The 24,968-nt window shown below is 32.4% G+C and overlaps 1 protein-coding gene across 1 annotated transcript; it reads left to right on the plus strand.

Annotated features, from left to right (window-relative positions):
• Nucleotides 1–15,116: 15,116 nt before the first annotated feature.
• On the plus strand, nt 15,117–19,672 carry LOC120256863 (probable E3 ubiquitin-protein ligase RHY1A). The gene is made up of 4 exons (XM_039264540.1): nt 15,117–15,626; nt 19,010–19,042; nt 19,132–19,250; nt 19,345–19,672. Exons 1-4 carry the CDS (start codon nt 15,507–15,509, stop codon nt 19,646–19,648), a joined length of 576 nt encoding a protein of 191 aa, XP_039120474.1. The 5' UTR covers nt 15,117–15,506; the 3' UTR covers nt 19,649–19,672.
• Nucleotides 19,673–24,968: the final 5,296 nt, after the last annotated feature.

Raw genomic sequence — 24,968 nt, forward strand, 5'->3', positions numbered from 1 at the left:
CTCTTTGAGCTCTTTTTCTCAAAAAAAGTGAGACAGATTGAAGCAAGATGGAATTTCCCCGAAGAAATGATTTCTAGAAAGATCTAAATATTGAAGAGAAGAGTAATTGCATAACTCATTGAGTAGTTGGCCTTCCATATTATTTCCTCCGACATTAAGGATAATGAGAGAAAGATTACTCAAACAACTCGGCAGATTTCCAGACAATTGGTTTTCACTTATATCTACAAACACTAGCCTACCCTGACAAAGATTGCTTGGAATTTGCCCAGTGAATTGATTGTCATTCATGAGCAAAGAAGATAGTGAAGGTAAGTTTGAGTTCTCTGGTAATATCTTTCCATGAAATTTGTTTATAGACAAGTCTAATATATCAAGTTGGTGTAGACCTCCTATCGAATCAGATGGTTGTCCTGAGAAATTGTTATTTGACAAGTCTAAATATTGTAGCTGAGGAATATAAGAAAATGAGGGAGGAATGGCACCTTGCAACAAATTGCGAGACATATTCAAGTATGTTAAGTTAGGAAGTGAGAAACCAAAGCTCACCGGAATTTCTCCTATGAGTTTATTGTTAGATAAATCAAGCCATGACAAATTTATTTTGACATGAGATGGAAAGATAAGTTGTCCGGTCAAAGAATTGTTATGGAAATCTAGGAAATTCAGATTGGACTTGTTCTCAAACAACCATGTGGAAATATCACCATTCATGTTGCTATTAGAAAGATCTACGTATTGAATATAATGCTGAGAGGACAAGAAAGTGAGAATAGAACTATTGACGATGCAATTTGCTAATATGATACCATCCAATTGAAATGATGGTAGCAATGATGGATATTCAGTTTGGACTTCAAGCCAATTATTGTTTGAAAGGTCCAATAGTTTGAGTTCGGTGTGATTGACAAGTGAACTTATTGGGAAAGTGCCTTCAAAATTATTATCATTGAAGAAAATATATTCAAGCATTGTAAGGTTTTTTATCATGGTTGAAGGGAAATCAGTTTTTAATTGATTATTGGAAATAGCAAAAAATTTGAGGGATGAAAGATATCCTAGGCAAGAGGGGAGGTCTCCAATGAACTTATTAAAGCTAAGGTCCAACTCTTGAAGTTTCTTTGTCTTGCACAATCCTGTCAAACATATAATAGCGAAAAATGCTTAAGGTTGAAGACATTATTAAATTAGAAATGGAAATAAATTTAGGCAAAAGAACAAGGAAACATTCTGTGTTAATTTGGAGGGAAATCATCTCTTACCTTCCAAGGAGGTGCCATTGAGGTTGTTCCGTGACAGAGATAAGACTTTGAGTGAGTTCCATTCATTATCCATGGATGGAATGTCTCCCATAAATCCATTCCCACTCAAATCCAACACTTCAAGTTTATTTAATCTGCTCAACTCTGTGAGAAGAAAAACAAATGTCAAAAATAGTTTTCACACTTCTCGCACTTTTTTCGAAGTTATCTTAGTTTCCAATCTTCTGAAAATTATTTGAAGGTATTCACCAATTGAAAAACTCTTTTGATGATCAAGAAAATAGTAAATAGTGATAAAACTATGAAGCTAATATAAGTAAAAGCATCTCATTTGGTGAAAATAAAAACTAGATCAAGTAGAAGTAAAAGAATTGCACCTTTGAAGGGAAGCCTTCCTTGCATTTGGTTATCACCAAGGAAGAGAGTTTGGAGTGAAGTTAGTCCAGCCAGAAATGGAACAATGGTTGCATTCAAACTATTGGAAGACACATCCAAGTACTCGAGCCTGTTCATCCTTAACCAATCCCCCAATGCTGGAAACAAAAACAATGAGATCTTAAACATTAATCACAAGAAGCTTATATACTGTGAAATACATACCACTGATAAAGGAGTCACTCTCCATGCCATTGCCTCTCAGTGCCAACCCTTTGAGAGATCTCAGAGCAGCCAAAGATGCAAGAGTTTTGCCATCAAAGTAGTTTGCAGAGATGTCCAAGTACTCCAGCCTCTTCAATGGAACAAGGTGTTGAAAACAGTCAACAGGAAGACAAGCATTGTTACCATTGTTGAATAGCACCAGGCTTCGCAATTCTTTGAATGGCAAGAACAATGATATGTTCAGAGTGTAGTATGAGAACCGGGCACCACTTTGCAAGTCCCAACTGAGGTCTAGGTTTGTGATACGCTTTGTGATTCGTGAGCACCGTATGCGGTCCCATCTGCAGCAGTCACTGCTATAACTGATGTTCCATGTTTGAAAGAAAGGATGCCCTTCGGCGGTGATTGAGAATTTGATGTCTAGCAGAGCAATTCTTTCCTCTTTTATGCAGGCAAGGTAGCCATTTGGCTGCAGCCAGATTAAAAGAAGTATTGAGCACCAGAGAGAAGATTATGCATCTACTTTAATAGTATGTATAGATAATGTGTGACCAATTGGTTAAAAAAGCTTATGAAAAAATTTATAAAACAATTATCTTGATGCATAAGCTTAAAAATTTGATATTAAAAATAAATATTTCCTTTTATTTCCTTTTATTGCATACTCCATTATTATACTATTAATCCTATATATGGTATAATTTATTTGTGAAACTAAGATCTGGACCCACTTGGACTTGGGACCACAAAGTCAAAACAAACACAAAGTTAGAAAACAAATGTCAAAAAGAACTTGGCAGAATATCCTTTTCCTTCTTGGTTATATCTGCTATAAAAATTATATATATATATATATATATCAAAGCTTTATTTTTATTTTCTTTTTTTTCAGTATTTTTTAACAAAAGTGGGGGTTAAGTGTTTCTTTCTCCTAAAACAAATGATGTGAGAGGTTGATGATACCAAAAGTTGGGTTTTTTTTTTTTCTTTGAGAAAAAGTTATGAAGGAAAAAGTTCATTATTATATTTATTTGTTTGTTAGATTGTTTTGTTAGATAAGGAATCAATTGGAAGTGGTTTTGCTAGGTGTATTAGTCTTACCTGCCATTCTTTATTGTTTGGAAAACTTTAACAAAAGCGTCAGAAACCCATAAAAATAAAAATAAAAAAATAAAAAAAGTTACAACGCAGTAAAATTACCTATTTAGTCACTCTGTAAGTTTATAATTTTTCAGATCAGTCCTTTAATATTGTTTTTATCCTTTTTAAGTTTTTTTTTTATTTTTTTTCTTTTAAGCCTTATACTTTCAATAATTTTTTTTATAATAGTTAAATACTTTAATCTCGTGGGCACACAACGAGCTCATTCACCTAGTGTCTATGAAAGTAGATATACTAATAAAAAACGGACGAGTTTATACTTCCCTTGTCATTGCGATAATATATTAAATGTGAGTTTATCCTCTTTATACTCTACCACATCCGCACTTGAGAACTCATATTCTCTCAGTCCCACCAATGCTAGACCTATTGTTGATACAAATGTAGATGAGTAAGCTATGAAAAATTTTAAAATTTTATATAAATTTGAATTTAAAAATAAATAATTGGCAAAATAGAAACATTTTAGAGATATGAAAAATAAAAGATTTTTTATTTAAGTTATAGGAGAATTGGAGAAAACTCCTATTACTTTTATTAAAGTAGAAATTATACTTCAATATAAAATAAATACATAAATAACATAATACAAATTATTATTATTATTAGGATATTTTGGTTTATAAAATTTAACATTTATCCACAATAGTTTATAAGTTAATTCGCATGAAACAATAATACTAGCATTGGAAGATTGAAATTTTAGTATTGGATAAGTGTTTACTAATTAGTTATATGAGGACAATGTGATAAAATTTCATAATTTAACTTTGATATAAAGGTTGTTGAATACCACTTTCACAATGGTGCAGACTAGGGATGGCAACGGGTAGGGTATGGATAGGGTATGTCAAAATCTTTACCCGTACCCGTAACCCCTACCCCATTCCCGTACCCTTCAGGGTAAAAAAAATCATACCCTTACCCTTACCCGCAGGGTACCCGCTTGCCCGTTGTTCAAATTATCGAATTAAATTTAAATAATAATAAAAATAAATTAATTATACATTATATTACAATCTTTAAACACATGTCCATAAATTCAAAATTACAAGTTGATATATATTTGTTTATCTTAAATTATATAATCACATAAAAATGAAGTCTATTTAGGACTCAATGGTAACTCTACCTTTTGTTTTGTTCATGTTTAACCATCTTGGTTTTTTTGTTTAAATTTTTTTATATATCTACTATTTATATTTTTATATAGCTTCAAATTTTATAAATATCTAGTAAGATTTTTGAATATAAAAAAACATTATAAGTAATTCTCATAAGTTATATCCAATTGATTTTTTTTATTAAGTATCTTATTTTTTTCAGGGATGTTCTTATAATTTATAGAATAAATTATTATAACATTATTTTTTTTATATTTGTTTATTTTTTTAATTTAATTATGATTCTTAATATATATCTAAAAATTCAATTTTGATAATATTATCAAATATAAATATAGAAATTAAATAAAAATTTAAAAATAATATATTAAGAGAAAATTTGAAGTATTATTTTTCAAATTAATTATCATGAAAAATAGATATTGAGTAAATTATGAGTAAATGTTTAGTTTAATAAAAAATTACATATATATATATATATATGAGAGGGTAAGGGACTGCAGTACGGGTTTTACCTGCACTCTCTTCAACGGGTAAGGGAGTAAGGGTACGGGTAGGGGTGAGGGGCATACCCTCATCCCGACCCATACCCGCTCAAAAAAACTAACGGGATATCTCTTACCGATTTCCCATACTCGGTCAAAGAGGGTAATACCCTCTTTGACCGGGATCTGGCATCTGAGTATACCCGTCGGGTAGGGTACAAATTGCCATCTCATGCAGACGGTTCAAGGTTTGTTCTCCTCCCATTGTGTTTTTGAGGTGTAAATAGATTATGGTGATGCCTTTTTCACGATAAAAAATAAAATTAAAAATAAAAAATGAAAAAAATAACCTGCACAACTTCATTTAGGTTTAAATTGAACTAAAAATTGTTATTTCATATTTAAGTTATTCATGAATATTTGATTTAACACATAAATATATAATCTAATTTTAAAAAAAAATATTTACATGAAAATAACAACATTAATAACAACAATAATAAATAGCAACGAAACATTCAGAATAATTTAATATTGAAAATTATTACGCATATTAAAAATGAATCTCACTGAAAAAATTTTAGACATGTCTAACTATTAAGAGAAAATATTTAGTATCGACATATATCTAACTAAATTATTAAGACTGTTCGGTTTATTTAAAATATCACAACTATTAATCTCGTAAATATAGCATGCCAAATATATATATATATATATATATATATATATATATATATATATATATATATATATATATGTTTTTAGTAATTATTATTGAGAATTTTTTTATATAGTTTAAAAATGTATAACAATATAGATAAGTGAAATAACAGTAGAATTACTGAATTATGAGCATTCTTGAACCCATGCTTGTGTTTGAACCCAAACCCATTTGGTATGGACTAGGCCTGTTCAAGACATGGCCCATTCTCATGTAAACTAACTGCAAATTATTTTGTTAAGGCTCAATAAATAAGTAATACAAATTTTCTTGTATGTTTGTAAATGTATATATATATTCCGTCAAAAAAATAATAATAATAATAAGGGGACACCACTTTTACGCATAAAAGTGAATCCTTGAAGAGTTCTATACTGACTTTACTTTGGAGAGAGAATAATTGTGATTAGTTGGATTTAGAGATTTTGTAATATTTTAAAATCAACATTGGAGGGAAAATTTTTATTAATAGCTAAAATTATGTGTGTATATATATATGTATATTAAAAATTCTCACTTTACATTTATTATTAATGTTTTTTTTAAAAAAAAAAGATAAATCACACATTGACACAAAATATAGAGTTATCGTTGAAAACAAAAGAGATGAGAAAAACATAAAAACATTGAGGGAGAAAAGGTGAAATGCATAATCCACCAGAAGTAGGTACGATCTTGTTTGCTAGTATATACACCAGGGGCCGTAGCTAGAGCAATTGAAGAGTTTTCTAGTGTGTACACTTCTCCTGCTCACCTCTGAAGACACCTCACACTAGTAGGTGCAACATCTTCATAGAAACCCCAGGAGGCGTTTAGCCTCAATCATATATATTACTAGCATCCCTGTGAATTGTTGAGGTTCTTCAAAAAGCTTCTCCTCTCTTTAGTCACTTGAGACTCAGCACACACCTGCAACAAAGTTACAGAACATACACAACCCACCAAAAGCCTATCAGACTTAATTCATTCAACTAAGAAAGTCATTTATTCTACACTACTTACTAAAAGGTCATAATAACCTTTGAGAGATAAGGAACGTATCACACTGCGACACGTGCAAAAGTAAAAAACAGAAAGAACAAAAAGTTACTTGCATTAAAACATCCCATATTGGCTTCAGATCTCCACGTACACTATATCAGCTAGCATTAACTAAAGTAACCCTTTTCCTTTCCTTACTGTGTGTACGTGCATAGCACCAAGCATATCCCATCGTCTCCATCATCCAGGCTGGCTAGCATCAAGCATCCCAGAGCTTCAATCACATCCTAACATACACTCCCTTGATTGAAGCTTGCACACACCCATCTGCGCCCTGATAACTGAGTGTTGGTCAGCAGGCAAAGGTTTTGTAAGAATATCTACCAACTGACTCTTGGTGTTGCAGTGTTGTAAGAAGATTGCACCTTTTGTAATTAAACCCCTGATGAAGTGATAATGAATATATATCTGCTTGGATCTTTCGTGGAGGGTTCGGTGCTTGGCAATTGAAATGGTGGACTGATTGTCGCACCATAATCTTGTTGGTTCATTGAACTTCATCCCACACTTACTTAACATCCTTTTGACCAAACGGTTTGACACGCCGCAGATGTAGCAGCGATATACTTTGCTTTGGTGGTCGACAGTGCCACGATATCTTGTTTTTTAGAACCCCACGTAATAGCACTAGAACCCAACATAAAAACCATGCCCGATGTGCTTCTCCAATCAGTCATTGATCCACCCCAATCACTATCGGTAAAGCCCTCTAAAGCACCTTTCGAGCACCGTGAATACCACAATCCGAACTCTATAGTTCCCACCAAATACCTCACTACCCGCTAGGCTACACACATGTGATGTTTGCTCAGGTTTGTCACGAACCTTGATAACAAGCTCACTGCAAAACTGATGTCGGGCCTATTGTGTGTTACGTACATCAATTTTCCGATCACACTTCTATATAATTTTGCATTTGCCTTCTCATATCTTTCTTCAAACAAGTGCTTGTCATTCACTCCCATCGGTGTCATCACAGGATTACAGTTTTCCATTTTCAGCTGAGCAATAAGATCCCTCACATACTTTCTTTGTGTCACAAACGTTCCCTCTGCCATCTATTTCACCTCCAAACCCAAAAAATAATTTATTTGACCTAAGTCAGACATATTAAAAGAACTTTTCATGACAGCCTTGAATTCTTAAATTATCTTAGGTGATGAACTGGTGTAGATAATGTCATCTATATAGACATTCAATAACAGAATCACAACTCCTTAACTCTTCTTGTACATGGTATGTTCATTCTCACTTCTCAACTACCCAAGTTTTTGGAAACACATGTCTAGTTTGCTATACCAAGCCCTGGGGGCTTGCTTCAAGCCATAGAAGGCTTTTTTTATCTTATACACTTTGTCTTCTTTCCCTTTGATCACATATCCTTCAGGTTGCTCTACAAAGACCTCTTCCACTATCTCACCATTTAGAAACGCAGATTTCACGTCGAAATGGTACACCAACCAAACTGCTTGAGCTGTGAAGACAAGGAAAATCCTTCCTGTCTCCATGCGAGACACAGGTGAAAACACCTCGTCATAATCTATCCCCTGTTGCTGAGTATACCCACGAGCAACCAATCTAGCTTTGTGTTTCAAGATTTGACCATCATCTCCACATTTTGTTTTATAAATCCATTTGAGACTAATTGTCGTTTATCTGGAGGTGATTCAGTTAAGCCCCAAGTACTGTTACTTTGGATTGCTAACATTTCTATCGCCATTGCCTCCTTCTATTCCTTGTTTTTCACTGCTTCACTGTAGCACGATGGATCTGCAATGTTCAACGCGAACGTGCATGAATTGTAGACCTCGGTCAGAGATCTTGTTTTCCTTAGAGGGGATCCATCGGTGGGTGCCACTCTTTGTCTTGATGAATCGCCAGCTTCACAAGGATTCAAGCAAAAATCATCTTCCATTGACTCACTAGATTCTTTAGTTTCATTGGATGAAGCACCAACTCTTTTAGAAGAACCCTTGTCCAAGTCAACTGCTGACTCGTCAACTGAAATCACCAACTTTATTTTATCCATTTCTCCAAAGTCCCAACGTTTGTTCTCATGGACCATAACGTCTCTAGAAACAACTACCTTTCATGTGGCTGGATTGTATAGCCTATATGCCTTTGTTTGTGAACAATAACCAACCAGAACACATTTTTCAGATTTTTCATCTAACTTTGCATGCTTTTGAGCTGGTATTAAGACAAAAACAATACTCCCAAATACCCTGAGATGACCCACTGCTGGCTTTGCACCATACCACATCTCATATGGGGTTTTGTTTCTAAGAGCTTGAGTCAGAGACCTATTAATAAGATAGACCAAGGTTGAAGCTGCCTCTGCCCAGTAGTTAATTGGTAAACCTGCACTCTTGAGCAAGCATCTTGTCATCTCAACCACGGTTCTATTCCTCCTCTCCACTACGCCATTTTGTTGCGGCGTGTAGGGCACCGTTAACTCCCTTCTGATGCCGAGTTTATCAGAGTATCTCCGGAACTCAAGTGACATGAATTCTCTGCCCTTATCGCTCTGTAACACCTTGAGCTTCTTTCCCGTCTCTCTCTCAACGGAAGCATGAAATTTTTCGGAAGCATTCAAAGGTTTCTGCCTTTCTCTTAATAAAGAAAATCCAAGACATCTTGCTAAAATTATCAACTAGCAAAAAGAAATACTTACTTCCACACATGGACTCCATGCTCATTGGACCACACAAGTCAGCATGAACAAGTTGAAGTACAGCTGATACTCTCCATGGCTTTCCAATGGGAAACAACCTTCACGTCTGTTTGGAGACCACACACTCTTCACACTAAGTTGCTCCCTTCAACGTCGATAATCCATGAACCATCTTCCTTTCTTCTAGTTGTCTCAAACTTCTGAAGTTCAAATGGCCATAATGCATATGCCATAAGTTTGTCATTTCTTGATAATCAACTGCAACATTCACTCTACCAATCTTTGAGATGTCCACTGGGAACATGTTGTTTTGGGTTCTTGCCATAACAATGACTTGTTTCTTGGTTCGTTCATCACGAATGATACAACTATCACCTTCGAATAATACAACGTATCCTCTCGATAGCAACTGGCCCACGTTGAGGAGGTTATATGCCAATCCTAGCACATACTGAACACCATATGGTTGCTTCATGCTTCCATCTCGAGAAGCCACATTCACTGTGCCAATGCCTTCCACCCTCATCTCCTTGTCGTGTCCTAAATGCACACTCTCTGTCTTGGAATTGTCTAGTTGACAAAAGAATTGCTTTTCACAGGTCATATGGCGTGAGCATCCGCTATCTATCAACCATACTGAGCTTGATTCACCTCTACTATCACAACTGGCCATGAACATATTGCTCGGTTTCTCTTTCTCCTCGGCTACTAGTATAACTCCTTTCTCTTGGGGTTTTCCTCTCCCCCAACACTCCGCCTTGTAGTGGCTGAATTTTTTACAATTAAAGCACTGTATGTTGCTCCTTGACTCACTGCTTCTATTGCCACCTCTGCTCATTCCTCTTCCTCGAGAGAAACTTCTTTCTCGTCCTCTGGTAGAATTCCAGGCAGCATGCCCATTGGAGTTTCCTTTCTCTTTGACATTCAAAGCTGAGCTCTCCCCTTTCACATGTAGAGCTTTCTCACTAACCTTCTCTGAGGATCTGTTGACTGTAATCTCGTGGGCTTGCAGTGAACAGCTGAGCTCATCAAGGGTGAGCTTCAAGAGATCTCTAGACTCCTTCAAGGCAACGGCTACATAATCAAATTTTGGTGCCAGACTTCGCAGCACCTTGGACACTACTTCAGCTTCAGAGGGCTTGTGCCCAAGCCTCTTTACTTGGTTAACAATTGCTATCACTCTCGAGCAATAGCTTTGAACACTCTCGCTGTCCTCCATCTGCAAGGTCTCAAAACTTTGTCAGAGTGCTTGTTTCCTCACCGTCATTATCTTGGATGAACCCTGATACTGCTTCTTAACTATCTCCCATGCTTCATGCATTGTCTCGGTCTCCGCTATTTGATCAAGTATCGGTCCATCCACCGCCTGTTGAATGAGGCACTTTAGCATCATTCTTCTTGTTCTCTCTCTGCTTCACTTCATCCTCTCCATCGCATATCCCCTTCTCAACAAGTTCCCAGAGCTCTTGAGATCGGGAAATAGTCTTCATCCTCAAGCTCCACCTTCCATAGTCTTCCCCCTTGAAGACCGATACACATGGCTGTGTAAGGCTCACTGGAGTGTCAGCAGCCATCGTCTCTAAACTTTGATACCAGAATGTTGAGTTTCTTCGAAGAGTTTCTCCACTCTTCAGTCACTGGATACTCAGCACACACCTGCAACAAAGTTACAGAACATACACAACCCACCAAAAGTCTCTCAGACTTAATTCATTTAACTGAGAAAGTCATTCATTCTATATTACTTACTAAAAGGTCATAGTAACCTTTGAGAGGTAAGGAACATATCACACTACAACACGTGCAAAATTAAAAAAAAAACAGAAAGAACAAAAAGCTACATTCATTAAAACACCCCATATTGGCTTCAGATCTCCACATACACTATATCAGCTAGCATTAACTGAAGCCACCCTTTTTCTTTCCTTATTGTGTACATGCACAACACCATGCATATCCCATCATCTCCATCATCTAGGCTGGCTAGCATCAAGCACCTCAAAGCTTCGATCACATCCTAACATAAATCTGTGATAAGTTGGTGCATAACTTGGATGGTGGTGGAGTGCATAGTGGCGATGTAAGAGTAATGCGTGTAGCACTGCTGCTAGAGCCATGGTGGCTAGCTAGTGTTTGGCCGCCAGCAATGTCGATGGTGTAGAGAACCCTCCACATGCTCCTTGAGTCCCTTCAAAATGCCATTGGCAATGCAAAGGAAGATGATGGAGATGACGATGGAGGTGGCGAGCATGATGGAGCCTATGTGGCCAAAGAAAGCTAGGTTGATGATGTTGAATCTGAAAGATCAAGAGAAGCGATAGAGAACGGTGAAGGTGATGGCGAAGATTGCCATGTCGGTGGCCACCCAGAATTTTATTATCTCCTTTTCTATTTTGCACCATAATCCCTTTATTTATTAATTTTTTTTTGTCCCTTGTTTTTTTTTTCAATCTTTCTCTTTGTCTTCCCTCTTGATATTTTTTTATTTTTCTTTTATTTCTTGGCAATGAAATGTGTACTCCGGTCATTTTTCTATTGAATAAGAAGGGAAGGCTGCCTCATTAAAAAAATATATTCAATATATATTTAAATAGTATTAGTTTCCACTAGACTTGTCCAAGGGTCGGGCTACCCGCCCAAGCCATAAGGCTTGCCCGAAAAATGGGAGGGTTTGGACAAATATATAGGACCCAATGTTCGGGTCTTTGACAAAAAAAGAAGCTCATTTTAAAAATAGGCCGGGTTTGATTTTCATTATTAAAAACCCGACCAGGCCCGGCCCGGCCCGGCCCGAATTATAAAATATATTTATTAATTAGTTCTGTATATACTTATATATATAATGGTTTGAATTTCCATTGATTATTTTTAAATTAGTTTTGTATATACTTATATAATACATATTTATTGTTGATTGTCATTGATTATAATTGTTTGAATTTTAGTTGTTATAATTGTATAATATTTGCATTTGGTATTTTAATTTTTAAGTGTTTTGTTAAATAATATTTGGTCATATTCACATATTAATATTATTGTTAAGTTTTTTTTTATAACTTATATATTATTTGATGAAAAACCTATTTGGGCAGGCTTGGGCGAGCCTTGGGTAGAGGCCATTAAATTTGGACGTGTTCTGGCAAGGGTTAAGACCCAGATTTTCGGGCAAGGCCGGGTTTGGACAAGTTTGAATTTTAGTAATTATAGATAAAGCCAGGCCCGAACCCGGCCCATGGACAGGTCTAGTTTCCACCACTTGATGGAGACGTTATGGTTTTTAGTCATATTAATATTTTTAAAAACCATTCGTTAAATATATTTATTTAATTAGATATATTAAATATTTCTTTTAAAAATATCACTATTTTTTTACAAAATAATACTCCATATGATATATGAAAAGGTTGCAAACTCTATTAATCATTGGTAATTGATGTTGGAGCCGCGTGATTAATTTTTGCCTTTCAATAAAATCACTTTTTTTTTTTTTAATTTCTGTATAGAATTGATTAGATAATTTAATTTGGTCTTATGGAATAGTACATAGAGATATCATATGAACATATTTTTATTGAAAAGATTAAAATATACAATGATATTTAGTATAACCTCACAAATATATACTCACTAATTAACTATATACACATTCAAGATTTGTTTGATACAATTTTTTTTTGTTATTAGTTTATTTTTCAAATAGGACAGAAGTACAACATAATTTCATAAATTTTTTATACTAAAAAATTATAAAAAAATATTTTTAACAAATTACAGAACAATAAAAAATAAACCTATTTTTGATAAAATTTTAAAATCTAAATTATCCTTAATACATACGTAATCCCAACAAAATATAGTAAAAATGGTATGCAGCACGTACGCTAGAATTCAACAGGTTGTATTGCGTTGTATTATTTCTGCTATTATCACCTACAAATCAATCCATTAAAATATCTAAATAAACCCCAGAAATGGCTTATCTTCTAAGCAAACTACTTATTACTCAAACACTTAATCTATACAAAAGAACAATCCCACTTAAGGTCCACAAACTAAGCATCAAAATCATCATTAAATAATAATAATAATAATAATAATAATAATAATAATAATAATAATAAATTATTTCCAATTAATAAAATTGAAATTACCCGAAAAGTCTCTCCAAGTTTTACTTATTCACAAATTGTCCAACTCAATTTGGGTATTATAAAAAAAAATATTTTTTAATTTACTTTTTAAAGCTTCTCTTATAAAGATAGCTGACATTGACCGAAATATCTCTCAGTATTTTAAGATGAAACACATAGTATTAAACAGAAAGATCAGATATTAAATATAAAAAATAAATATTAAACGAAAAAAAATAATATATTAAGTGAAAATATATGTGTTTACACATAAATATGTAATGTTAAACAAAAAATATACTTATTAAACAAGAAGTATATGTAAAATAGAATAAATTGACATAATTAACTACAGTGATTGAAAATAAAGTAAACTAAAAAAAATAGTCTAAAAATTCATTTGTCATAAGGTTTGTCTGAAAAATTTTAAAATTTTTAGGATCTATAATTAATTTTTTCTTAATAAAAAAAATAACAATAAAAAAATTGTGGTAGTAGTGTCACCAACTTGTCTCTCTCATGGCCATACATCGACCATAACACACACGCACACTCTCTATATCCACACGTGCTCATCACGTGTAAACCAGCTAATGGTTGGCCATAAGATAACAATGAAGATAGGAAGAGCGCTAGCAAACTCCTTAATTTTGTTATCTAGTGACATAGGAACCCCCAAGGAAGCTTCACTCTCCCATCTGTCCCTCAGTCTCATTCAACTATTTTAAAGAGAGAACATGCTCATAATATTGATGAATTAAAAAAAAAATTGATTTTCATAAATTACAAGAATTATATGTATAACAATAAATATAAATTTTAAATAAAATATTAACAAAAATAAATTGAATATTGACTTGTATAGGAGAATTCGAAGATAGTAATATAACATACAGTGGAGTAAGAGAATGTAATGAATCACTATAATAAAAATGATAAATAGTAATAGAGAACCGATCGATCATACGAGAATGTGGAATCAAAGTTTCTGGTGGTGACTTGTCTTTATGGTAGTACCCTTTGTCTCATCAATACTAGTTGGTTGTGATCCTTACTAACAAAAATTGCTAAAACTAATTAGAAACTTAAATTATTATTCTCCCATTAACAAATACTTATATAAGTACATTAATATTTTTTGAATTATATAAGTACTGTTCAAATCTCTCATTAACTAATTAAAAACTTATATAAGTACTGTTCAAAGCTCTCCCAACAGTATTATTCCCTGTACTGTTTATACACTGTTCACCCGGGTTCCTATTCTCATACTGTACATATACTGTACATCCGGGTTCCAGTACTGTTTAGTATTGTTTATATTCAGTAAAAAAAGCGACTATTGATCTATTATTCAGAATTATATATACCCAAAGTATATTTGAATCTTGATACTTAAAATGACAAAAAAAAAAAAAGACATAGCAATTGAATTATCATAACATTATTAATATCGGAGATAAACAAAAGGATTTAGACAAAAATATATAGTTAAGAATCAAAATTGTATTTTTCAAGTTTAAGCAAAAAATATATTTTTTTAAGCGATAAAGCAAATGACAAATGGGTATGAAAATGCACTAGTTATATATGGTGGCTTGATAACAAGAAATATATTTTCCTCTTACATTATGTATATGTGGGTAAAGTACAATAATGGCTTCTAAGATATACCTAAAAATGCATATTGATCTTATAACTACAAAAAATGCATTTTGGTTTTCACACTACAATCTTGCTTCAACCTAATCATTCTCTCTAATTTTGCCAACAAGAGGGCTAGTGATTTATCGCCACATCCACAATGCAGTTAAACAAAAGGGCTAACTTGCACATAAAGATATAGTTCAAGAATCCACATCTACAAGTCTCAAGTTTAATTAAGCATCAAATTTCACTTTCATTTACACAGTATGTATGTATGTATGTATGTACATGCTAAGAATCATTAAACTAAGGATAAGATAAATAAACACAAGATTGTGACTATAAATACACAAGCATATATCATGATAAGGTAAGATATGCATGCATGTACAGAGTAATGAAATGAAGAGGTTGTCTTGGAAGCACATGCAGTTGTTTTCATGTAGAGCCCCCCATGAATTAAAGCCTTAAACAACTTGTCTGCCATGTCTAACAGAATCTCATCGTCATCCTCCTTCGTTAATTAATTTCCTGCCCATATTATTTGTAGGCCAAACTGTTTGTTCGGAGGCCACTTTCACCATGAAGAATATGAGGTCCTATTTATAGTAGTTGTGTTCTTCTTCCTTCTTTCTTTCTCCTCTTTAGTTTTCTAAACATGGCTGGCATGTTACCTGGTGTTGAGTGTGCCCGGAGAAGAAGGTTTCATCAAGGCGGCTCTTCGGACTCTTCAATGGGTTCTCGCCGTTCATCTTTTTGTTTATACACTACTAGCCATGTGTCACGCCCCGAACCCGGCTCACTGCATCTTGCGAGACAAACGACCATGAGACCCACAGGCGTGAGCCCCATAGGCTGCAAGGCCTCAAAAATCTGATCCGGGACCTGCAAAAACTATAATAACCCTAACCGAAGTTACAAGATTACAAACTCTACAAAGTACACAATACTTGGATATAGAAGTCCAAAAATACAAAAATACGAGGGATACACAATAACAAGAACTTAACATTTACAATAGGATAAGACAACAACTACAGACAATCTCTCAAGATCCACGCCGATCTATCACTTTTGATCTGAAAAGGATTTAAAAGAAAATCCATGAAAGCTCACTAGCTTTCAAGTAAGTAATCCGAAAATTGTTTTAAAACAATGACTTTTACTGAATCTCGATTTTTAGATATTAAGAATAATTCAAAGTTTAAACATAGTTTAAAACAAATACAAAAATAAATGGTTCAACAGAGGTATAGTTCTCAAGTAGTAACGCTATTCAAGATAACTAAAAATCAAAAGAATACTCGGGTTTTCGACTGCGAATAATTATTCGCTGAAATGAGCATAGGTCTTCAAAACATAATTTAAACAAAACAAAATACAAAAGTGAAATATTCTAATAAAGAATATTTACAAATATGATTATTCGAATTCAAAACCCGAAAATACGATATCAAAAATACGAGAAAATTTCAAGCAGGGACAAATATTTGTGTTTTCTTTGAAATTCAAAAATCAAAAAGGGCAAACCCAAAAAAATAACAAATTCAAGAGTAAGTCTCCAAATTCATCGTAAGTGCTAAAGGTCATTTGTTTATCCCTCGGTGACGATCCGAGCCAAAAATAACAGATATCATTTATTTACCCTCAGTGACCCGAGATTGAATACCGGTGGCCGTTGATTATTTCACCGAACGGACACGGTCTGAAACTCGAGTCTCACTTTCCCAAAATTACTTGTCGACAAGGTCGGATTTAACCCCCCATCGACGAGGGGTTGCATATCGCTCATTTGGAGACCAAAGCATTCAAACAAAAAAACTCAAGGTTGAAATGCGGAATATTCATGAATTTTCCAAATATTCAAACAAACAGAAATATACAATTTCATAATCCCAATTTAGGAAAAATAACTGAAAATACAGAAATTACTTACAAAATTAAATAAATAATTTCCAAAATCATTACTAAAAACTAATCACTATGCACATTTATATCTCACAAGCTCTGCATAACAATACTTCTAATATGTCTCATTCCAAAATGCATAACTCCCAGAATTTAACATCAAATGCAAAGATATTTTGTAGTAACTTAGGAAAATTCTGAACATTTTCCTTGTTTAATACTTGACCCAATTTTAGTCTCCGAGAATGAGAAAGATCATGTTAAATCTGAAGATTCTGCATATAGATGTCATCATGTGCAAGTCTTTTTAATGGGTCATAACTCATAATCTATAAATCCAATAAACATGAAATTTTGCAAATTGAAGGTCATGGTAATAAGGAATATTTTCTATTCTGAACACTTTGCCTAATTTTACATATTAAATCCGGAAACTGGCCTCTAAATCTGCATGTCTACACAATAATACCTCCAAGACATGTCAACTATAATTGATCATATCTTATAGAATATATATCCAATAAATATGAAATTTGGCAGGTAGATAGATCAAAGAAATCATTACAACTTTTCAATTTTAATCATCTGGAAATTGTGCTTCTATGACCTCCGAATTTAGGCCCCAATTCCCATTCAACTCATTATCATAACTTAAAAATTCATTCTAGCAATTTCATGCATGAACATAGAATGTCGAAGTCTCAAATCTGTAATAATCCAGCCCAATAAACCTTGAAATATTGACTCTAAACCACCAAATCATTTAATTTATTTCCCAAGTGCTAACCTCACAATTTTATTAAGGATACCATCAAGGAAAAGCTATGATCTCCAAACTAGACAGTAAGTTAAAACCTGTCATTCAAGACTCAACCTTGCCTCAGAGTTATAGTACAACATTTCTCTTGATGTATTCACATCTAACATTCACCCCCATTAACATTTTCTCTAAACACATATATGCCCAACAGAACTGTACATCGTCTCAATATTATCAATAATTAGCATACACTCTTTAAAACATAAAAGCATCGACTATATATTAACTCAAGAGCTTTGATCTTATCCTCATACCATAATATGATCGTAACCCCATCGTATACGAACAAATAGATAAATAAGGAACTGGTTACAACCAAATATTCTAATATATATGATGCGTTAACATTTCAAGATAAGTAGTAGTCATTCTAAAAATAACATACCAAAACATAAATACTAAGTTTATAGCTAATTAAGGCCACAAATCAGAAATACATGAAAATACCTATTCGACAATAAATAATTTTATGATTAATAACAATAAGCAGGAATATCATAATAAAATAATAGATAATAATTTTGGCAAGAAAAAGAAATTCTTCCAATAATGAAAACATGAGTTCTCGGGGATTACTTACCTAAAAGAGAATCCTTCAACTTCTAAGACTCCAGTCGACACTAAAGCAACTTCTTGGGGTCTGTGAGAATGGCTTTGACATGCTATATGTTGGGGTATTAGAAGTTATCCAACAAGAGAGTGGTGTTAGCAAGAGGAACAGAGACAAACCTAACACCACCAACATACTCAACAAGACTAATGGCTTCCTTCACAGTATTAATCTCATGAGGCAGATCAAGAATAGTGTACTTAAATCACAAGGAAAAACATGAGCTATAGCTCTTGCCATAGTTCCAGTCCCTCCACCAACTTTAACGAATGACTTCAACCCATAAAACACGTCCCTGAAAGTCACAATGACAACATCATCAACAAGCACCGAATCACTAGTCATACCATCATTGAACATCTTGTTAAACTCCAACTTCTCATCAGCCACATCCCCCAACCGATTGCCAAAAATAAAACACAAAAGGAGTCTCCTTTGAGCTCCTGAACCATGGACTCAGGACATGTGAAGAGCCACGCATGATTGGGTTGGCATGAGTAGATGCTTTGTGGCTCTGGAAGGATCTTGCTTTTTGGCGAAAAACACTAAGCAAACTAGTGTGATCATGAAGAGACCAAAAGCTTCAACCTTTGATGGTGAGATAGAGAGAGAGTAGAAGAAAGCTCAATGAGCTCCATCTCAGCCTTTTTCTTTTTTTCTTTTTTTGAAGGTTTCTAGAGAGAGAGAAAGTGAGAACTAGATGGCTACCAAATAATGTGAACAAGCTTCTCTCGGTTTTCAAGGTTTGCATGGAACGAGGTCAAGAATCCCGGCTTGAAAGGTCTTTACAAATGAATGGAAACAAGGCTGGGGCCCACACCATGATAGCCATCTCAACTCCAACTCCAACTCTAAGGTTTGATGTTCATCATTCATCTCCATTTTCAAAACTTCATGGTATTTAATTAGTACTATATATATATATATATATATATGTTTGTATAGCAAAGGAGTGGTTCATTGAACAAAGAGTTTCATGCTTTGGCACTTGGAAGTATTGCAAGAGAGGCTAAAGAGAGGTTGGATGAGAGATTGAGAGCACAAAGAACCTCAGAGATAAAGAGGTAATTAATTAATAAACTATTTTATCTTTGAATTTAAGATATATATATATATATAATGATTTGAATTAATGAAGTGTTGATGAAATGAATGTAGGTATAAGAGTATGGAAAGCATAAAGATTAATAAGAATGAAAGTGGGAGTGGAAGTGTTCATAGAGAGGTGTTTTGCTCAAAGAAAAGTGCAAGGAAGTTTAGTTGGATGAAGTTGGGATGGAAAAGGTCAGAAGAAGATGAGTGTGTGGTGTGCTTGGAAGAGTTTAAGAGAGGAGATATACTTGTGCATTTGCCATGCTTGCATAGGTTTCATTGGACTTGTGTTGTTCCTTGGATTGAGGCTAATTCTCATTGTCCTTGTTGTAGAACTAGTGTTTCCCTTGCTTCTCTTGAATCTTGCTGAGCTTATTTATTTTATTTTATTTCTTCTTTGTGTGAATTTTAACTAATAATATATATCAAGAATGTTTTTTTTGTTCTTTTTATGGGTGGATTAATTATTGGATTGTGAGAGTCAAGTTGATGTTTTTATCAAAAGGAGGAGGAGAAGAAGAAGACTGTGTTATCCATTGAAGAGTTCCGTGAAACAAAGAAAAATGGCATGGGGTTTTTGCATGTGACCCCCTCACTCTATTTTTTTTAAAACAAATCATGTGTTTTAAAGAAGAAAATCATGGACTTTTTTTGTTTATTAAAAAGAGAAGATGTTATTGTATTTTATATATTGTATAAGATTTAATATAAACAAAGGGGTAGAAGAAAAGTTGTTTTAAAGAATTTCAAATGTGAGAGAGTAGCAAAATAATTTCATTACTTTTCAAGGGGGTGGAAGTAAAAAACCCCACAGAATGATTGTGCTTTTCTTTTCCTTCTCAAAAGTGCAAACATAGCTACCTCCCCATGTGGGGCAACAACCAGTGTTTGTTACACAAGGGATTCGTGTTTGTTAAATAAGTAATTAATTAATTAATTAAATAATATATATATATATATATATATATATTAGTTTCTTTTAATAAATTTATAAGTTTCTGAGATCTTGATGTTTGAACATATATGTGCTGATTCTCATGTTTGTTTGTTTGTTTTTTGTGTTGAACACTTGAACTACCATTCCAAACTCTAGTTGCTATTTTAATTTTCACATATGTTCATTTTTATGAAATATTATTAATAAATTTAATAATTTATCCATTTTTAAAAAAAAAATTACTACTTTTTTCCCCCTTAAACTCTCAGCTATATATCTTTGAAATAATTTGAATAAAAATTTTAAAAGTAACCTCTCTTAGACTATCTTTGTAAGAGATTAATTTCAACTATACATATACATACATGTATTTATATCATTTTTTTCTCAATATATTGTCATTTTTTAAGTGACTCCAACTCTTTTATAACCCATGCTCTTCTTTTAGCTCCTATACTTTGAATGGTTTATCCTTTAATTTTTTTTAAGAACAATTATGTGGCCATGTTATGTTGATAAAATCAAAGTAACTTATTTGGGAAAAAAGACTTCAACACAAAGGAAATCAAAACAAAATAGAGTTAGATGAAATTGATCCAAGTTGCAAAGGAGGGAGTATAAGTGTATAACAAGATGGTACCAATCAAAGAGTTGTGGGGCTATATCATAGTGGACAAATGTTTATGATATGTCTCTATATTGATGAATTGATGCCACCCATTAAATCCAAAGATGAATTATTGAATTTTCTTTTCATCTCTCTCATAGTTCATTGTCATTGACAATGATTTTTTTTTTTTTTTCTCTTTTCTCAGAAGTGTACATGAAAAGCTTATTTGCCTTGAACTTTCAAGAACATCTGCATTTATTAATTAAATAAATGATCCATGGGATGCTGAGCATATCATAGGAATAACTTAAACTGACTACTTTGAAGAGTCTCATATGTTAATTAAGAATTGGAGGATTGTATTCTGATTATGAAGATATGTAATGTTTCATATATGCTAGTTTTTTCTTTGGTTGATTAGGTTTTTTTTCTATTGTTGGTGAAATGTGAACAAAACACGAGTTGTATTTGAACTCTCTGTATTTGAGTTAGGAGGGAAAGAAAATATCAACTGTTCTATTGTAAGGTTGGTTTAGTTGATTATTTTTTTTATTTTTTTATTTGTATTTTACATGATAATTTTAGGAATTATAAACATATCAATATTATACATATATATTCTAATGAAGCAAACTGCGCCTTAGTTTAGTGACACTGGGTTCTCTACACAACACTGGGTTCTCTACACATGGACGAATATTAGAAGTTGAATCTCCAGCAAGCAAGTGAGGGTGTGATATAGGTAAAAAGTTTACATATACCCTTGACATGTGGCTTGTATATATTTGTTAATTTTTTTTTTAAAGAAAGAGTCTATTGTTAGTTTTTTTCACCCAAAATTCTCTTATAAGAGTATGTTATATATATATATATATATATATATATATAAAATAATCCAACGGTATGTTAACAATATTATTGTACTTATAAACAGTAATGTAGTGAAAAAAATATGCATAGTATTTTAATCTGAATTGTCCAACCATTTTTAGCACATATATATTCAAACATGCTATCTTCACAAATTAAAAATGTCCAACAGTTTCTTTTTAAAAGAGTGTTTGTAAAATATTAATAATTTTTTCTACCCTATATTAGAAAAATAGATTGAAGGTGCATGGTTATAGTTTGTAAAATAAGCTGAATTAATTAATAAATATTATGAATAATACCTTTTCATATAGAAAAACAATATATACATGTAACACAGAGAAAGGAGGTCAATCTCAAACCATGACCCTAAATCCCAAATTTGGGGTCATGGTTGGTTTCAACCCATTCTCTTTTCCTACCCCAAATTTGGAGGTGGGGGGTGGGTGACCCCAAATTTAGGGTCTAACTATTGTAACCCCAAATTTGGGTCCCAACTTATTTTATAATTTAATTCAATATTTTTTATTTTAGTATTATAAATAATAAAAATTATTAGTTATTAATTTATATAATTAATAATTTAATTATAAGTTATATTTTAATATAATTATAAGTAATACTTTAATATAATTATAAATTTTATGTGTAATTAATTATTTAATAATAAAATTTTAATTAAATTGTAATCAATGGTGTGTTTATTAATTATTTATCAAACTAATTAAAAAATTTATAATTAAATTAAATCATAAATTAAAGAATACTTTAAATAATTTTTATTAGTAATATATTATATTGTAAATAATATTAAATCATCGTTAAAAATAATTCATTTCATGTATTTTGTGGTTAAATAGTAATAATAATAAAAAATGAGATGGGTAAAAGAATATTTTTTTTTTTTGGGTAAGGTTTGGGGTTTGTGATTGGAGTATAATTTATTGTAGCAAAATCAAATTTGAGATTTAGGGTAAAATTGAGGTTGTGGGTTGGAGATAGTAAGGGTTTAATGTAAACTTTATTTTTTTTGAACATGACTAGAATTAGGAAAAATCGTTGTACACAGTTTTTTTTTTTAATATACTTAACAAATTTTACTAGTTCCATTTAATTATTTCTCTGTTGCTATCATTTTAGTTTAAATAATTTGTGACATGTCTTTATATAAACTTTCTAATTTTTTTTTATTAATTTTACCTCTACAAAACCAAGATTTTTATACATTATATTTCTGCAAATTAATGTTTTCCTTTGCCTAAAGTCGAATAAAAATTTTTAGCAGACCCTACCGTTCTTCTAGTCAGGCCTGAGTCGTCAGACGGTGCCTTTCGCCTGATTAGATTTTATCTTCCTTTTTGTTCTAGCTCTTAGTTTATTTTCTGTCCTTCCTCACTTCTGGTGAGAGTTTTCTCTTCCTTGTACTGTTTTCTTTATTTTAATAAATCAGTGGTTTATCCACTCTTTATCAAAAAAAAATAAAAAAATAAAAATTTTTTTTTTTAGAATTTACCATGTGCCTTATTGGTTAAACATGACATAGAAACTCTCCAGATTTATTAGCAATGAGTTTTATTTTATTTTTATTTTTTTAAAATTAATAAATCACAATTTTATTAAAAAAACATTTCGATTTATTTTTTCATTTAATGATATATTATAGTGTATCACATACCTATTGGCACCTCATCTCTCCCTTATTTTTTTTCCTTTCAATTTTTTTTTTCCCAACATCCATAATACAATCGAGTCATAACTATAGAAAAATAAAAAAAAAATTAATTTTTTTATTAAAAAATATTAAATTAAATTAATAAAGAATAACTTTTTGATATCTTTCTTTTTTTTTCCAGGGATTTTAATTTGTATTTATATTATGTTAAAAGAATAAATAAATCACATTAAATGAAGGGTTTACATTAAAGTTTGTAAAAAATAAAAAGATGTATCTATCATTAGAGGAGGCCATGTCATAATCTTTATAAGTTATCCACTTTTATCAAATAATAATAATAATAATAATAATAATAATAATAATAATAATAATAATAATAATAATCTTTGAAAGCTTTTAATATATTGAAGAATCTTCATCTTCACGACATTGGCATTTCTAATAATGATATGTGTGTTTTTTAAAAAAAGGGTAGAGTTAGCGAAGGCATTTCTAAAAGATATACAATAAAATTGCAAGAGTTTTTGTCATGTGTGCTTTTCATCCCTAGATTTTTCTTTTGTTGTATATTAGTTTTTGTCCATCCTAGTGTATGTCTGTTGCCATTTTCTTTTCTTTCTATTTTTTACCTTATTTTTGTAATGTCTGTTGGTGTTGTAGTATCTATATTTATTTATTTTTTAATAAATGTTGTTTATTAAAAAAAAAAACTAGCCCAAATGTTAATTTATTTATTTTATACCTGAAGCACAAAACTTCAACACTTAAATATTAAGGGAACATATGATTAATGTTTCCATTCAACTTCTTGGATATAGATAACCAAGTCAAAGTCCTCTTGCTACATATATATTATATATATATTTTTTTGAAAATAGCGACAAGCGCCTATCCCACCACTAACCACTTGAATCAAGTGGCTTTGGCGCATATGTAAATTTCATTTTGTATTAGTTTAGTGTATTTGGAGCTTTATGACTCTAAAGAACTTGATTAATCACAAATAAGGGGTGATGACATTGATCATTACTGATGCAAGTCTTTGATGGAGTTCAATTAACAAATTGGTTTCAAGATGTCCAAAATTCAGGAAGCTGGAAATAGGCTTCATGTTGAAGCTAAAGACTGATGCAAGAGTACAAAAGAAGCTGACTTTGCATGGGACTGGTCACGTCCATATGAGCTGTGTGTGCCCTTGATGTTGACAAGTCAACTTTATCTTTATATTTAGCTGTTAAACTAGAGTATGCTATTAGTCCTTTTGGTCACCTTTTGACACTGTTATCATATCAAGTCCAGCTATATATGCTGGTTGTATGGCTGTATTTTGAGTAGAATGAAGACTTATCCTATTACTCAACTTAAACCTTGACTTTCATTCTCTACAAAGTGGTATTAGAGACATTTACTTCTTTTCTCTTCTTCAAGCCAAAACACATCAACAATGAGTGAAACCAACTCTCAACTTCCGGTGCCGATACTCAAAGAGGGAGTGAGATATGAGAGATGGGTGTTGAAAATGAAAAGCTTTACTGAGATCTCAGGGTGTGTGGGATCTAGTAGAGAAAGGTCTACCAGAAGGAGAAGCGGATGAGCAA

The sequence above is a fragment of the Dioscorea cayenensis genome, chromosome 3 (assembly GCF_009730915.1).
Source record: "Dioscorea cayenensis subsp. rotundata cultivar TDr96_F1 chromosome 3, TDr96_F1_v2_PseudoChromosome.rev07_lg8_w22 25.fasta, whole genome shotgun sequence".
In the NCBI taxonomy this organism is placed as follows: Eukaryota; Viridiplantae; Streptophyta; class Magnoliopsida; order Dioscoreales; family Dioscoreaceae; genus Dioscorea; species Dioscorea cayenensis.

Bases quoted from the DNA above. Each gene is read 5' to 3' on its own strand.
- LOC120256863 (XM_039264540.1), top strand. From the start codon at position 15,507: ATGGCTGGCATGTTACCTGGTGTTGAGTGTGCCCGGAGAAGAAGGTTT. The intron at 19,043-19,131 runs GTTTGATGTTCA...ATGTTTGTATAG, and splicing joins ACTCCAACTCCAACTCTAAG to CAAAGGAGTGGTTCATTGAA. The intron at 19,251-19,344 runs GTAATTAATTAA...AAATGAATGTAG, and splicing joins AGAACCTCAGAGATAAAGAG to GTATAAGAGTATGGAAAGCA.